The following is a 15,832-nucleotide window of genomic DNA, read 5'->3' on the forward strand; positions in this document are numbered from 1 at the left end:
CCTTAGAATCTTGCAAGGCATGTCATCTATGTTTGATTTTTGCTATGTTTAATATTATTTTTGTTTTTCTTGCACGGTTCTTTCAGAATCAGGCCCTAACTTTATTCACCTCCTATATATAACGTATGCTCCACAATTGGCTCAATAGAACATTGACACAAAATTGCACATCCAAGAGACCAATGTCAAAATTGTACAAAAAAAACGAATTTACATAGAAGTACAGCTGGAGAGACCAGAGATGATAATGTACTTGAAGTTTTTATTGTATTTTAAATTAACAAAAGAGTAGAGAGGTGTACGTTTTACAAAAAGTTGAGCATAGATATTGGCAACTATTTTTTGAAAGGAAGAGACAGACCCCATGAGAGAGTTACACATATGCCCCATCAAAGAAATATACTAGATTACTCCTGCATTATTTTGAAATGCCCTTGCCTGAATAACATATTTCACCATCTATGCATTACTTAAAATAATTGTGTTGTCCCATATAGCAACGCATAAACATGCCCCCCTCACTAACTCCAAGAAAGAATGCCACCGGTTTAAAAGAGTCCACATCTCCGAAAATGCCACTTTGATTTCGTATTGGACACATCTCTTACAAACGTGACCTTGATTTTAATAATGCATGATTCAAGCATGATCTATTTTACGATATTTACTTTGTACTTTGCATGAATAATATGACAGGGCAAAAACTGTTGTGCAATGCGTTGTGATAATTACTTTGAACGACAAAAAATGCAATCAACATATTGTTTATACATAATAATTTGCAGCTGTGCTGCGGTGGGACATAAGGCAAGTCAATTCCGTCAGAAAAGTCCTTCATTGTCAGTCCAGTGCGTGCATTGCCATTCTGCAAGAACTATATAACTGGATATGACGTGGACACATTGCAAGTATAACTTCATTAACGAACACACACTTCATTTCTCATATGCTACAAGGCAAACAGGTGATATAAGATGCATACATATTTTCACTAACAAAGAAGCAAATTGAACAATGACCATGTAGGTTACTTTCGAGGTGTGAATGACTGCAATTGAAGATGTTTCTGCAGTTTACATTTGGTTATAACATTTAATTAAACTGATTTAACATCATAATACAATTATGGTTCCAAAAGTAGATAAGAAAGCCGGGGATCGACACAACACATTTTTGTAAGCAATGTAGATTCATCCAATCAGAAGAGTCCTTCTGGCTGGTAATTCTAGACATCCACCAAGTTTCATTCTTTCTATGCATTTATTTTTTTAATCTACCTTGGAATTTCTCTTGTGACTGGGGCAGAGGGTGAGTTTTCAGTTGAATTTCCGATGGTTGCGTTTGACTTTAAAATGCTGGTAGTGGGTGTGTAGAGGCTGAGGACAAGGTAAGTGCAGGAGAAGGGCATTATTGTTGTAGCATCTACAATTCCAAAGTGAATAAGCAGAAGCCGGACCAACGCTACTGGCGAATTGCAAGGGGCAGTGCAGTACTGGCAGTCAGCAGGCTGAGATGTCACTGGAATGGTTCAGGAATTCTAGTCTAGCAGCCATTTTATACTGGCAGATCCTCATAGAATGTGGCAATCTACCAGCCTTGATGGGGAACATGAAGAAGTAAACAGTAAATGCAGAGATGCAATTGAAAGACACTATTGACCCTTGTTCAAAACAGAGGAAAATATGATATCCTTAAAACAGATACCTATTCTCTCTGAGAAAATATAGGAACATAGCTTGTGTAGATCAAAATGCCAGTAACATTCAGTTATTACAGTAGCATAAAGCCATCTACCAGAAAAGGTTGATGATTTGGAAAGATTGACAGAAACAAAACAACATAGTTTCTTTGACTCCTATAGGGTGCAGTCATGTCTAGAAATGGAGAAATAAAAACATTAAGCTACTCAAATCCATACAGTATTTAGAGAAAGGGTTCAAGCAGGAACCAAGCAATGCAAACCATTTAAGATATTTATAAACATTTTGAGAAAAGAGTTTCAACAATTGGCTTATATGAAGTAACATATATGGAGGTGTAGGATTTTAATGACACATGATCAAGTATGTGGGCTGGGATAATCATTTCAGGGCAACGTGGTTATCTTGGAAACAAGTCAATGCCGAACAACACATGTTTGATACCTGATCCCGTGCTTAGAGGCTGGATTCCAACATGAAGCACAATATAAAAAAATAGCAAAAAAAACACCTCGAAATTATGAATTTATTACAGTGAGTTAAGCATTTAGATACACTCATTTTGAAACTAAATTATTGTTGACAGGAATTAATTAAAACAAAACAGTGTTTTAAATACATGACTGCCATTATGATGTTCATTTTATGTTTTTCTGTATTGTGTAGGGTAATTTAGACAACACAAAGTCAGTTAATTAGCATTGTGATGATTCAGTTTTGGGGGAGGGGGAGGCTTCTTCCTGTGCACTGGATGCTTTTGCGGGAGGTTAGACTAAGTTCAAATCAACTATGAGATGGAGAGATTTGCATGCATTATAGAAGATAGACTGTTGTACGATTGTGCAAAAGAAAGTAATGGTCATTCTCTGTTTGAATTCAGATATCTTAATGTAATATATTGTCTGGGCATATGAATGGTGTGAGAGACCAAAGACAGAAAGAGGAAACAACATATCACTAGTTTTAAAGGTGAACTGAAGTAATTCTTTGCAATGAAAACGATCTAGAAAATATAGTATTTACACAGGTTAAGGAATCCAGTTGCATTGTAGATGTGCTGTCCCCTTCAATCTACTGTGATTAGAATGTTTCCCATCATATCCACCAAAACACTTCATTTAAAATTCAGTAATATCTAGGCTATGATTTAGGCTTTGCCCATGATAGTAACTTCAGGTATTTTTTTAATCATCTTCAATACATTCTATATCCAAAAGACAGTGTTTGTGTTTTGCTCTGGGAAGTATGGAAAGTTATATTTATCTCTCCTGCTGTTAAATGATTGGGAGTTGTAACCTTCCTTGTGATGCAGAATGTAATTAATCTGAGAATAATCTGTGGAGGATGGTATAGTACAAAATCTGTAATCAATGATAAAGAGATAACTGCAAAATCTATAAACGGTACCCTACTGAAATATTCATGAAGCCTGCATTGATGAACAGATGTTTACCCTACTATGAAGAACATCTTGACATCCAATGATGAACAAACCGACAAGGAGGTATGTATCAAATTGTCATCAAGTCAAGATGGCATCCAAATACCCCACCAATATAGATGAAATGCAAGACGTGGTAGCACATGTCTGTGCAGCCTGTGAGTTTCTTAAGTGGAGAAATAGAAGATGGAACTAGTGGTCTTTTATTATAAATTCGAGATAGATTTGATGGGGATTTTACAGACCTCAATTAATATTACAGCTGTTGTAAATATGAAGTATCTATATTTGAAGATCCAACCCTACTCCTCTTTCAGAATGAAATGGGAAAACCTGTTTAGTTCTTCAACATCCACCATCAACTACATAATGTATTTTTAAAACTGAAATCTGTCTCCTGTTAGCATGGATTTTTAAGCTGTTTAAATGAAGAATGCCACCGAAATGATCAGTACATTACAAAGTCTTAAATCATCCGAAAGAAACATTCTCTTGTACATGTGGTAGAACTTCTGGACAATTTATTTGTAATACATATTTTATAGGAACTACTTTGAGGATGATACAAATAATTTGTGTCTTAAAGTGTTCCACAACATTGTGGAGTGAACAGAAAAAGGCCATCCACCAACACAATTGTGGCACAATATGTGCACTTTAAACAGATTAAGTGAGCATAACCCAAACAAAGATTAGTGATGATGAGGGACCTTGAAAACAAAACAGAGAGCATTGGATATGACACATTCCTCAACCAGCAGAAAGTGAATCGAACAGAGTATAAGGAGACATGGTCCAACATTTTTTAGATATTGAAATAATATGAATGAAGCATTCGGAATTGGTTGTTACTGGGAAATGTACAATTTGGGAAGAAAAAGAACATTATAATAGCTGAACTTCCTGGAGATAAAACCATTGACTATAATAGTCCTTGACTGTAAGGATGAAAAATTAAGTACTTATTGCACCGTTCAGAGATGGAAAAATCACGTCTGCACTGCCTTTGCAATGTGGCATGCTAGAGGTATGGCAGCATCCATGTTTATGCTTGGGTTTTTCACAATAGAGACTAGAGGGGCAAGGAACCACAACTAGGGGCAAGAACACTGGGGCCCATAGGTCTTGTTGGGAAAAGTATCCATGGATATACAATACTAAATACTGGGGTTGGCTGAACTAGCAAACCCACATTTACACAGACATCGACATTTCTAGCAGTTGATTAAAATGCTCTTCTTGAGTTTTTGTAAGCCATGCTCTTGTGCCGACACATTTTTTAAGCTATGGCTTTAAAATATTCTTTGGATGGAAGGCTGTGTTAGACAGGTTCTGACGAAATAGTTAAGTGCATCAACATACATTTGATTTATAATTTTGACATGTTTTAGGTCATCAGCTAGAATGTGAATAGGGTAGGTAATGTAAGTGGTCCCATATAGCTTCTGTCTGCCAATAATGTTTGCCTTGGTGCACCTGGATTTGTAAGATAGGTGGGTGGCGATTTTCATCGGATAGAGGAAGCATCAGATGCAGAAAATCTGTAGTGGTTGAAGGTCAGAAGTACCAATAACCTAGGTACAAATAAGAAAACTCTGTGTTCTTTCTGGTGGGTATGGTGGTGTGCAGGTTGGCTAAAAGGGCAGCCCCCCAGTTGTGAAGCATTGTTTGAGAGAGTGTTATGTTAACTGAATATGTAAAAAGAAATGGCTGCTGAGGATATCCTGCACACTCTATAGCTAATAGTCTGGCACAGGAAGATACACGTTTTTTTTTTTTTACTTTTCTGGAACAGTTGGAAAGGAAGACTTCAGACTGTGAAAGGCTATTCTCATAATTTCATTTTGAGCCTAATGTCTATTAATTGGGATATTTTGGTCCAAAGTATCGAACGCTGTTAATAGGTCAAGAAAAATTAGAACTTTGCGTTGAATAGTGTCCATTTTCTCCACAAGGTACCCTCTGATATATATGATGGTGACTGGATGCTCTGTGAAAACCAACAGGCAGATTGATTAGTCTGAAGTAGGTAATGTGTGTCAAACCAGGAATGATACACATGTATGCCAAGTGTTTCCATGATTTGTCAAACCCTTTGTGGGGTGGGTGATAGGTGCCTTGAACGTTAGTACTAACTGTGTTTTTCAAGGGTTTTTGTGTCTATTGTACGTTAGTGGTTTTGAGGGGAATTGGCATTCCCGGGATAATTAATGATGTTGAGACAAAGGTCAGGTTGACTCACCAGACACAAAGCATAGCTGAAAAAGAGTTGCAAAGACTGTGACTTTAATAACCCACAGGATAGTTTGTTTGTGGGATGAGTCACAGCATTGAGGGTTTCACAGAAAGCATGAATTTAAGTGGCCATTGGTTATGAGGATGTGTACGATGTATGCATTGTGGCTACATGTGTGTAGTTTATGACAGTGAATAAAATAAACAGGTAATTGTGAAGTTACTTTAAAGGACATATAGGTTAGGGGATGCATTTTAATGTTGCTAAAATCTACACACATGGCTGTGCATTTGATTGCATGAGCATCTTACATTTGCAACTGTCTAATCAGTGCTATGTCTTGATCATTACTCACTAATTCTACAGGCATGCAAATTACCACTACCCCTCGTGCCCTTTCTTACTTGTACAAATATTTAAATTGTGTTATACTCCTTCCCCCAGCATATAAATGTCCCCATCCACTGCTGCCTTTTCCTAGTATTTAACAGACCAAGGTCCAAATTTTCTTGGTAAGGGCAAGACTATGACAATCTCCAGATTTTATAGGTTTTAAAGCCCTGAGCAGGGTGGCTGGTCATATTATTAAGACTCACTATGATAAGTGTACGGGTATTAAGAGAGAGCAAAGGTGTAATGATGATTTTGTCATGTGGTCACACTTGTTTAGGGCAGCAATGTTGGTTCTTTGTCCTCCAATCCAAATATCATGAATAAAAATCCTTAAAGAAATAATGAGTGAATGAAACACAGCATCTCTTTAGCACTGAATGCACCTGATTGACCAAAGAGGCCGAATAGTGCACAGGTGATGCCATTGGCTCCAGGATGGTTCATTTGAGAAGCTAGACTGAAAGATATTTTCATATATAAACTGCTTGTTGATGAAGGGAGATCAACTATTTGTTCCAGACAGAAAGCTCCCAACTCGAAAAGTATGAGGCATTTTTTTTCTGAACATTTCGGAATTTATTGCCCCTGACAAACTGCTTTATATGAGACCAAATAGATATTTGTATGGACTACTATGATTACAATGACATCTTATTTTGTTAATAGTCATATTTCACTTTTGGATCTCACACTGCACCAGATGTGAAAGCCAGGGAAAGTGGTTGCCAACTCTAACTGGTGTGTAATTGTATATATAGGTGATCCTTACTGCATATTTGTCAAATATAACTATCTATGAATACATTATGTCACAAATGTATTGCACCAGAAGAAATAAGGTCACATTTATTTGAATTACAAAGTGTCTGGAAACTTTTCTAGAATATAGTTAAAACGTTCATGTGTCTCTTGCTTTTAAATACATTCTTATAATTAAAGAGATAGTGTAATTGATTAGTTCTCCTCATATAGAACCATGTGATGTGCTTTGTTACAAGCTTGCAAGTTCCTTTATTTAAAAAGCTAACTTTACCAGTGTGATCCATTCCAGGTCATCATTGTGAATCTGATGACAAGAATTTAAAAATGCTTCTCATACACTTTCTGGTTCAATATCCAAAAGGTTGATCAACTCGGACAAGAATTGCCTGATCTTGGTTGTCAGCTCTGATATGCTTAAAGTAGATTAGCAATACAACTAAGGGTGTCCTCTGTGTTTTAGGGCCAAAACCAGAATTACAAAAAAGGGACCCATGTGTCTGCTATCAAATACTGCTCTTTCTCTCTCTAATCCAAAAACATCATTAAATCAAGTAGCACAAATGAATAACATGTGTCTAAACATATCTGAAACTTGATCACAATACAAATATCTAACTAATATTCAATATAAATACATATAATACATATACATTCTTTAAAATAAATCGTAGCTCATAAAGACAAAAACTGGAATAATTCTGACAAAACCCTGGGTTACACTAATCAAGCTGTCGGGCTGCATAATTCATACTGTACTGTCTTCATCAATTGTGATTTCCCAAGAGAGGGTATTCTGGGATAGACTAAAAATACCAATATCAGGTGCAATATGTTAGGAGAAAATATTTGCGCTGACACATCTGTGTCAGAAACAGATGATTTCCTTAACCCAGTTGACATCAATGGGTTCCTTCTCCTCTAGAAAAAGATTAGAAAGGCAGTATTGTAATTCCCCTTTGGGTGTATCCTCACTGTGTTTTCATTTGTATTGAAAATATAATTTCTCAACATCTTGGTCAGAAAGGTAGAATCAAATTCACAGTGTATAATATCTGCAGCAATTTTTGAGGATTGGTACTCTGGCACAAATAAATATTCATTCGTATGGGCAGGTATATAATACACTATTTTCAGGTAAGCAAACTAACCCTTTCCATTGCACCAATTTTATGTTAGGGTTTTGATTCCCTTTAAAAATCCAGACTAATATTACTCGAGGAAATCCTCCAAGCCGGGTCTTTATGGATGACCAATTTTCTCGATTAACAAAGTGTATCCTTCTACTTTTTGGGTCAACCACCCAACAGTTCCAGTGCTTCTTCTATTATGATCAACGGGGGGGCCTGTTTCGGAATTTTGGAGATTTCACTTTTTGGTTTTGCGCTTGTTGATCAATTGGCAGGTGTAATGTTCTACTGTTTAATCTACAATTATTGCTGTCTATTTCATCAGTGATTTCTTGATCACTGATGGAATAGACATTTTTTTAACAAATTGGGTGGATAGGGTGTTTTCCTATTGATATAGATTTTTAGATGTATTTGGAATAGGTTCTACCAACTCTCATATTTCTTTGCATAACATATGCTTGGGTCTCTCTCTTGTGATTCTAGTATAGATGCATAGTCTAGATTTTCGTGTGTAGGGAGATCAAGCTTTCAGTTGAGGCTGACAAAAAATGTTCAATTTCCTTGCTTTAGCGATTACATTAAGACTTGACGGGGCTGTTATAACAAAATGCTGTTGCTGTGTCCTGTGGGTGCTTGCTTTTATCATCAGCAAAGGCACACCTATCTACAATATCAAGGCACACATTAGCAAAAATAAAGTTGGAGCCTACAGGATTATCACTCAGTTCACTTGACATTGAAATGCGTGTCTTCGCTCTGCATTTGTTGTGACTGCGGTCACAACCTGTAGCCTGCAGCAGTATGGAAACCTCATGATTAAGTTAGAAATAACATTGTCGATATAAAATGCATCATAACCATTGAATCGGCCCCTAGCCTTCAGTAGGTCACTACAGGTACAACCTCCTTATTCCCTCACCCTCTTCCGCTGTGCTTGTGTCAGTCTAATCACCAATGGGAGCCTCACTCGACCCTAATGCGTTTGTCCAATTACTGCATTTTAATAAAATGAGTTGAGGGCTAGGGTACAATGGCGCTATTACTAGGTCACATACAAGGTGGAAGGCAAAGAATAAAACGCTATACAGACACAGCAATCTAAAGGTACCATTTTGGTAAGATACATCATGAATGTCATTTTTGTTGCAAAGTTAATATTAACAAAGCTATTATTTAAAATGTTCCTTAATGTAAACTCTTCAGTATTTCTATTATTCTTCTCTGCAAATGCAGACATACAACACATTATTTATCTGCAAGAAGTTAAAAATGGCGCTTCAGATACAGTTACACCAAAGGAAACACCTTCATCAGATATGGTTCTTCATAACGTCTTTGTTAGGCTGGATTCTTAATTAGTGCTGCTAGGTTTCTGGGCCTCGCTCTGCATTTAGCATTCTAAATCGAGGAAGCGTGGCCTCTGTTTAAAATAATAAATTGGTTTATGAACCTTTCTGATGAATGTATACATATTGTACGTGTTAATGTGCAATACATGTTTTACATGCCAAAAAAAGAAGAAATACATCCTGCAATGTACACAACATATGCTCTCGTATGATAACCCCTTTATATAAAATCATGCTCTGTGTAGCTCCCATTTACAAAGGAGCGTCAACCCTTAAGACAAACATCTCCTTTTTGATATTTCATCCAAGCTGTCACTGAATTTTCATTTGTACAATTAGAAAATATTATTTTCTTGCATATATATTTATTTAAAAAAAAGTGTTTGTGATATGCAAATCTCCCCCGAGTAAGAAAGCCGAGTTCGTCACAATGTAACAGCAATGCGTAATGTAACACAAGAATCCTTTCTCTTTAACACTGTTTGCCGAGTTTCAAGCTTGGAATTATAGGTTTGCATTGTTTTTCATATGTAACAGTTCTTGAGTTCAATTGTCTTCCCAGCGTCTCCGCGATAGGCTGTGATCTGAAGCATCCCTTTCGTTCCCTCCAAACGCCTGTGACTGGTATTTCTAACGCCTTTGGCACAGGCGGCATCACACGGCCAGCATGCTTCCGTTGTGGCGGGAACGTGACCTTTCCAGGGGCGCCCGTCTGACATCTGCAACAAAACAAACACAGAGAAGACTGTGAGAAAAACAAAAGAATAGGACGAGGCACGACTTAAACACAGAAGCACCGAGGAGCCACTAGTCTGTTCAGATGCTGCCTCGACTCCTTCAAGACGAATATGTAAATAAGCAGCCGCGAGAAGGGATCAGAGGGGATTCATGCAGCAGCTGCCTGCCTGAGTTCAACACTTCCGCTCTCAGCATTAAAGGGTTTTTTCTGATCAGAGGAGAGGGTGTGATAAAAGCAGCAAAGGAAGGCGCGTGCCACTAAGGAGCACGCATCTATGTGCCCAGAGGGAAAACAACGTACGGTCTGGGTACGCTACTGAACACAAACAGGCGAAGATTTCGTCAACTTTATCCATTATGTACGGAGCCCGTCAGTCTGATGAACATCGGCTGTGCCACGTGCAAGCTCTCGCTAGAAGGAAGCCTCATCTCCACTGCTCTTCGAAACATGAACTAAACGTTCCGTGATAGGCCACATGCAAGTTGCTTCTTAACGTAAAATATGTTCAAAGGAAAAGCCCTATTCGTAACCTGCACCCAAGAGCAGTCCTCTGATAAACAAACGCATTGGCTCAAAAGACATTTGCACTAAGGCAATGTTTGGCAGGCGACAACTTTGCCCTATTGCTTTTCACTGATTGTGTGATGAAGGCCAGCATGTTCATGTACTTGGACAGACCATAGTAAGGCAGTCGTGATGATTTCACCAAGTTACATTCACCAGCGCCGGCAGACAAATCAAGAACCTAGTTGTGCTGTTCTTCAGTATTTTGATATTTAAGTCTAATTTAAATTACCTACAGCCAGTCACATTTTAGATAATTATCAGTGCAGAAACCAGCCTATTGCCTATCTGTAATTCGGGGTGTATATACCCATGCGATTAGCATACCATCTAAGCATTGTGATCAACCTCTCAACATTGTTGTGGGGGCCATTTGCATTTCAATGACGCTCGATAGTGGGCAGTCCCCAGGCTACACAAACAAATAATAAAAGAAGAGAAAAACGGGCAGCTAGAGGAGGGGTGGGCTTTTTCTGTTTCAGAAATATTTCCTGTGCACGAAACTGCTGTCTCTCCCTATGACGTCAGGCCTGCACAGTCCTGAGCAGTTTTTCTCTTCTCTTTTATTGTACCCTGGTTGGGTGAAAGCCCTTTTCCTGTTTGAAGTAGGCAAGTGTTGTTCTGTATGAACAAAAATGAAGAAAATATCCAGGACATTGCGCCCAATAGGATGGAAAACGGCTTTATTATTAGGTTGGCCCTTTGGTGATAACACGTGTTTCGGCTCTTCCTGGCCTGTCTCAAATCAGGGATAATATATTCCTTGTACATGCATATAATTCTGATGTAAAATATTTAAACGACATAGTTCGTAAAAAACACAGGTTCATAGTGTATTGATTCACACACATATCATATCCAATGCCAGACGTTCATTTATAGAAAACAGCAAATAATATAAATTATAAATTGCACGAATGCCCATGAATATTATTCCATATTCGAAAAGCCTTAATATCGTAACAACGAGTAACCTACATGATTTCTGTTGATAAGACAAATAAAAACCCTTAAACTCTCTTAAAAACCCATAGAATTACAGATTGTGGACAATGCCCTTAGTGTGCTGGATGAGGATGGCATCTGTTTACTGGTCGTCCTTGATGTTTATATGTCCTCTCACACAGTCCTTCATGGAACACTCATGAACATTCTGGGCTTGCTCATTTTGTTCAGAGGGTTCCTTTTAGAGTGACCGTTATTCAGTTGCATCTGGTGTGCATGCTCACATGGGGGGGGGGGGGGGGGGGGTGTGTGTGTGTGTGTGTGTGTGTGTGTGTGTGTGTGTGTGTGTGTGTGTGTGTGTGTGTGTGTGTGTGTGTGTGTGTGTGTGTGTGTGTGTGTGTGTGTGTGTGTGTGTGTGTGTGTGTGTGTGTGTGTGTGTGTGTGTGTGTGTGTGTGTGTGTGTGTGTGTGTGTGTGTGTGTGTGTGTGTGTGTGTGTGTGTGTGTGTGTGTGTGTGTGTGTGTGTGTGTGTGTGTGTGTGTGTGTGTGTGTGTGTGTGTGTGTGTGTGTGTGTGTGTGTGTGTGTGTGTGTGTGTATATATATATATATATATTTGAAACCAAACAGTAGTGTGGCAGTTGGCAATTGTTCTTCTAATAGTCATGGCAGTTTTGGGGAGTAGGACACCTCATTGACCACAGTTTATGTGGACGGTGACCATTTAACCTGTGATTTGACTAGCAGTCAAAATACCCATGTTGAACACGGTGTTAATCCCATAAGAACTTTCTATTTGTAAAGCACCCTGCAGTCCCATCTTCTTTTGGGTTGTGCAACAACAAACACTGACTCAAGGTTTCTGAGTAAAAGAATATACATTTATTTATACCATCAGTTGTAAAATATTTCACTATTATCAAGCAGTTGAAAAATCACAATCTTAATACTTTACACCACACCCAATACATTCTGGACAGGTTAAGCTCAAAATAAAGTATGCGCAAAAAGGCACTCCAGTAATTTAAATGCGAGGGAAAGACAAAGTTAGGCAAAAGTTGAGCAGCACCAACAAGTAAGTAAGCAGGGAAATCTAGAAAAAGTAACTACAGTGAGGAAATCAAATCAAGATGCCTGGGCCAAATTCAATGCACCAAAGTCTTTTCAGAGGATCACACAGTTCAGAGTAGTTCGCGGTTAAGTCTTTGCCAAGAGTTCAGAACGAAGTTGGTCGGACTAAAAGTTACTTTAAAGAATAGAGAAGGACAAGCCCTTGGATTGACAAAAGATTTTAAGCACTTTTACCGTGGTTGGACGAAATGAACGCCCAGATTTGAACATTGTCTTAAATGGAGAAGAAGCTGTAGCTGAGGTGGATGTTCCTGGCAGGTCCTGCAGGCTCATGGTTCCTGAAGCGACTGTCCGACTGACACGAAGTAGGAAGATTGAAGGGTCCTGCACTGCCCAGGGAAGAAACCAGCAGCAGAGCAAAGCAACAAATAAAAGATGCGCTCCTTAAAACCAAAGTAGGGTCTGTTCCTCCTGGCTATCCGGTTCACTGTAGCTGTGCACAGCAAAATCTTCCAGAGGAGGGAGGCCTGGCTTGCTCAAGGGGAGAATATTCCTTGCAGATCTTCCCTGTCGTCAAAGTTTGGAGATGTGGACCCGCAGCAGGGCTTCACCGGGAGGATCAGTCGTGGTAGAGGTTCTCTTCTGTCAGCTTCTCTTCGGGTCTCTCGATCCAGTGCCTTCTCAGTCCCAGACGCATGGTTTTTATGCAGTTTTCCCCCATTCACACAGCCTGGCTGTCAATCACACAGCAGGGCGGCTGTCCCGGCGGGACAGTCACCACAGCCAATCATACAGAGTGCCACATGGGTCTCCAAGGACACCCTGTGCAGGGAGTCTCAAACCCCTCCCTCACATCCTGTCCCCCTCAGAAATTCAGGCGCCTAAAGAGGGCTTCTGTGTAGAAGTCCGTCAAAGGACGGCAAACAAAGGAACCAAACCTGGCTTGGCGCACAGAGTAAAACACAAGAAAGACTTTTACAAAAAGAAATGGCAAATAAACCCAGCCAGAACCAAATAAAATAACCGCAGTAGGAAAAATAGTGTAGATACCACTGCCACCAGCCAAATCTCAATGAAAAGGGAACAAAATAATGTTCCATGAGGAACAGACAAAAAAGGATAACTATTAACCCTTTCAATAACTCTATGTAAGATATTTTGTACTGGGTCTGTGGATTTAAAAAGACTAACAAAGTCAATGGCAACTTTACATGTTCTGAGAGACAGTAGTCAGTCCCAGAAAATGGAGTTTAAAGTGGGAAGTCTGAAAAATACAACCCTGTGTCACTACACTGAAGGTGCTGTCTAAGACACAGAAAGAAAGATAATGCCTATGGAGTAGGTGAGGCTCCACAGTCTATGAGCACAAAAATGTTAAACACACACAGCAAAACACACGTAAGAGTGGGGAAAAAGGCTCACACTCTTACCAGGTGAAAACAATAAATCCTAGAAATCCAGCAAAGCTGCTTAGGGACTCAGTAGGTAAGCTAAATTAGCCATTCTGGAGAAGCTATCATTCCAGAAACATTGTATCTCCTGATATACAAGGTTACAAGCTCAAGTACTAGCTCAGGCAACCTTAAGAATGTGCTGCATTAGCAAAGCATGATTTATTTGTATTTTGTTCAAGCTGCTTCTTCGAATGTAGATGTTTATATATCAGAAAGGACCTCAGCTGAACACTCTAATAATGACATTTTATATGTTTTGGTTCATGGGTCCTGTGTGATGCAATGACAACTTGGAATATCCAGCAGTTAGTAAGTTTCCATACCCTAATGTTTTGCTTTTACAAATGGAAACGGCAAGAATTCCATTGACGATATGTTTGCCAGTTTCGTATTAATAAGAATCTCTCTGTAATGAATCCTGTGATTGTCCTGCCCATATCTTAAAGTTTCAATATGACTGGGCAACAGCTTTGTGGTGTTCTCATTGCTTGTTAGATGTTTGTACTCTTAAATGATTAGTATCAGTTACAAGGTCTTAGTGGATTTGGCCAAGGAAGGCTTCTTCCTGCATACTTATGGTTAATGTGGATGGAAAACCCCTTCATGGTACCACTTTATGAGGAAAAGCAGAAACTGCCATTCCTTTTCATCCCAGTCTTTTCTGGCATGCATTACTTGTGATAAGATAATTTAGTTATTTAAATTATCTACTAAGAGCACCCTCACCTGGAGTTAGCAGGGCTCTGTACAATAGCAAAGACTAAACTAATTTTAAAGAAAAAAACAAACTTCAGTCTAAACAAAGAATGCAATACAACAGCAGTGGTCGAAGTGAGTGGGAGCGGTCGGGAGCGGTGCTCCTATACTTTTTTAAATTACCTTGTACAGCTCCTATACTTTTATTTTAAAAAGAAACCGTTCCGGAATGGTTTTGTTTTAAAATAAAAGTGTAGGAAGAAGTTAAAAGCTTCACTTTCAGTGCACTGCACTGAACGTTCCCTTAAACAGCAGGTGCAAGTGTTTTAGGTGGTGTATTGTGTGTGGGAGGGATTGTGGCAATGGGGTTTGTGGGAGCAGGGGCAGGCCAGCAGGGAGCATAGTTCCACTACTTCTTTTCCTACACTTCGACCACTGTACAACAGAACATAAAACAAAAACCACAAAGCCTTTTGCAGATTTAAGAAGGTAGGGGGCATCTAAATCTCAGCTGGGAGTGAATTCCAGAAGCATATGCAGACCTGGGTGGATGTTATGCCTGCTTAAATAGAACAACGTCCATCCTTCTTGTATCATTTTGTGACAGCCTACTTCCCCCAGAAGTATGGAGCATATCAGTCAAATACGAAGGAGTACTCTGAGTCAATGCTTTGACTCCACAATGTGTACTAAATGCAGAAAAGGAATGGAAGCAGGAGTAGATGAAACAATATAGTGATATGATCATATGCATAATGCAAAGATCAATCCATGGCCAAGTAGCAGAGTTCCTAAATGAAATAATAACCATCTACCATCTGACAAGATCACTCCGATCAAGCAACAACATTCGCTTAGAACCTAAACCATACAATAAAAGACAATTCAGAGGATCATCTTTCTGTCACCTGGCAGCAATAAACCGTTCTACCAAAAAACATTTGCAACACAAGGGATCATCTGGAATTCAGAAAACTACTCAAAACTTGTCTCTTTGCACCAGAACCAGAAGGAAATGACTAACAAACATATAACCAGAGGGTAATAAGATCCCCAAGGATTAACCCATGACCCCTAACTTAATCTTCCCCAACCAGACGGCATGGAGGAGGACACCTCAATCACCCATTCCACATACAGATAGTCCACAAAGTAATCCTAGGTAGGTAAGGACCCCACACAGAACGGACAGGGAGTGACCAGAACCCTCTAACCCAAACATCGCACACCCCGGGCAGGGGAACATGCCTGCATCAGCCAGATATACATACTTCTAGAGTAACACAGAGGAGAACTGCCACTTCTCAATGTGCCTGCCAACTAGGAAGATACATTACAACACCAAACACACAGGA

The 15,832-nt window shown here is 39.2% G+C and overlaps 1 protein-coding gene across 3 annotated transcripts in view; it reads right to left on the reverse strand.

Annotated features, from left to right (window-relative positions):
* Positions 1–240: 240 nt before the first annotated feature.
* DIAPH2 (diaphanous related formin 2) overlaps positions 241–15,832 on the reverse strand; it is a 5,141,990-nt gene continuing 5,126,398 nt past the window's right edge. For all 3 annotated transcript variants that reach the window (XM_069612994.1, XM_069612992.1, XM_069612991.1), the window contains one exon: positions 241–9,730. In XM_069612994.1, coding sequence (XP_069469095.1) covers positions 9,666–9,730 — 65 coding nt within the window. In that variant the 3' untranslated portion in view covers positions 241–9,665. The remainder of the gene's footprint in view (positions 9,731–15,832) is intronic.

Source organism: Ambystoma mexicanum, chromosome 5p (assembly GCF_040938575.1).
Source record: "Ambystoma mexicanum isolate Mex_15411 chromosome 5p, UKY_AmexF1_1, whole genome shotgun sequence".
NCBI classification, from domain to species: domain Eukaryota; kingdom Metazoa; phylum Chordata; class Amphibia; order Caudata; family Ambystomatidae; genus Ambystoma; species Ambystoma mexicanum.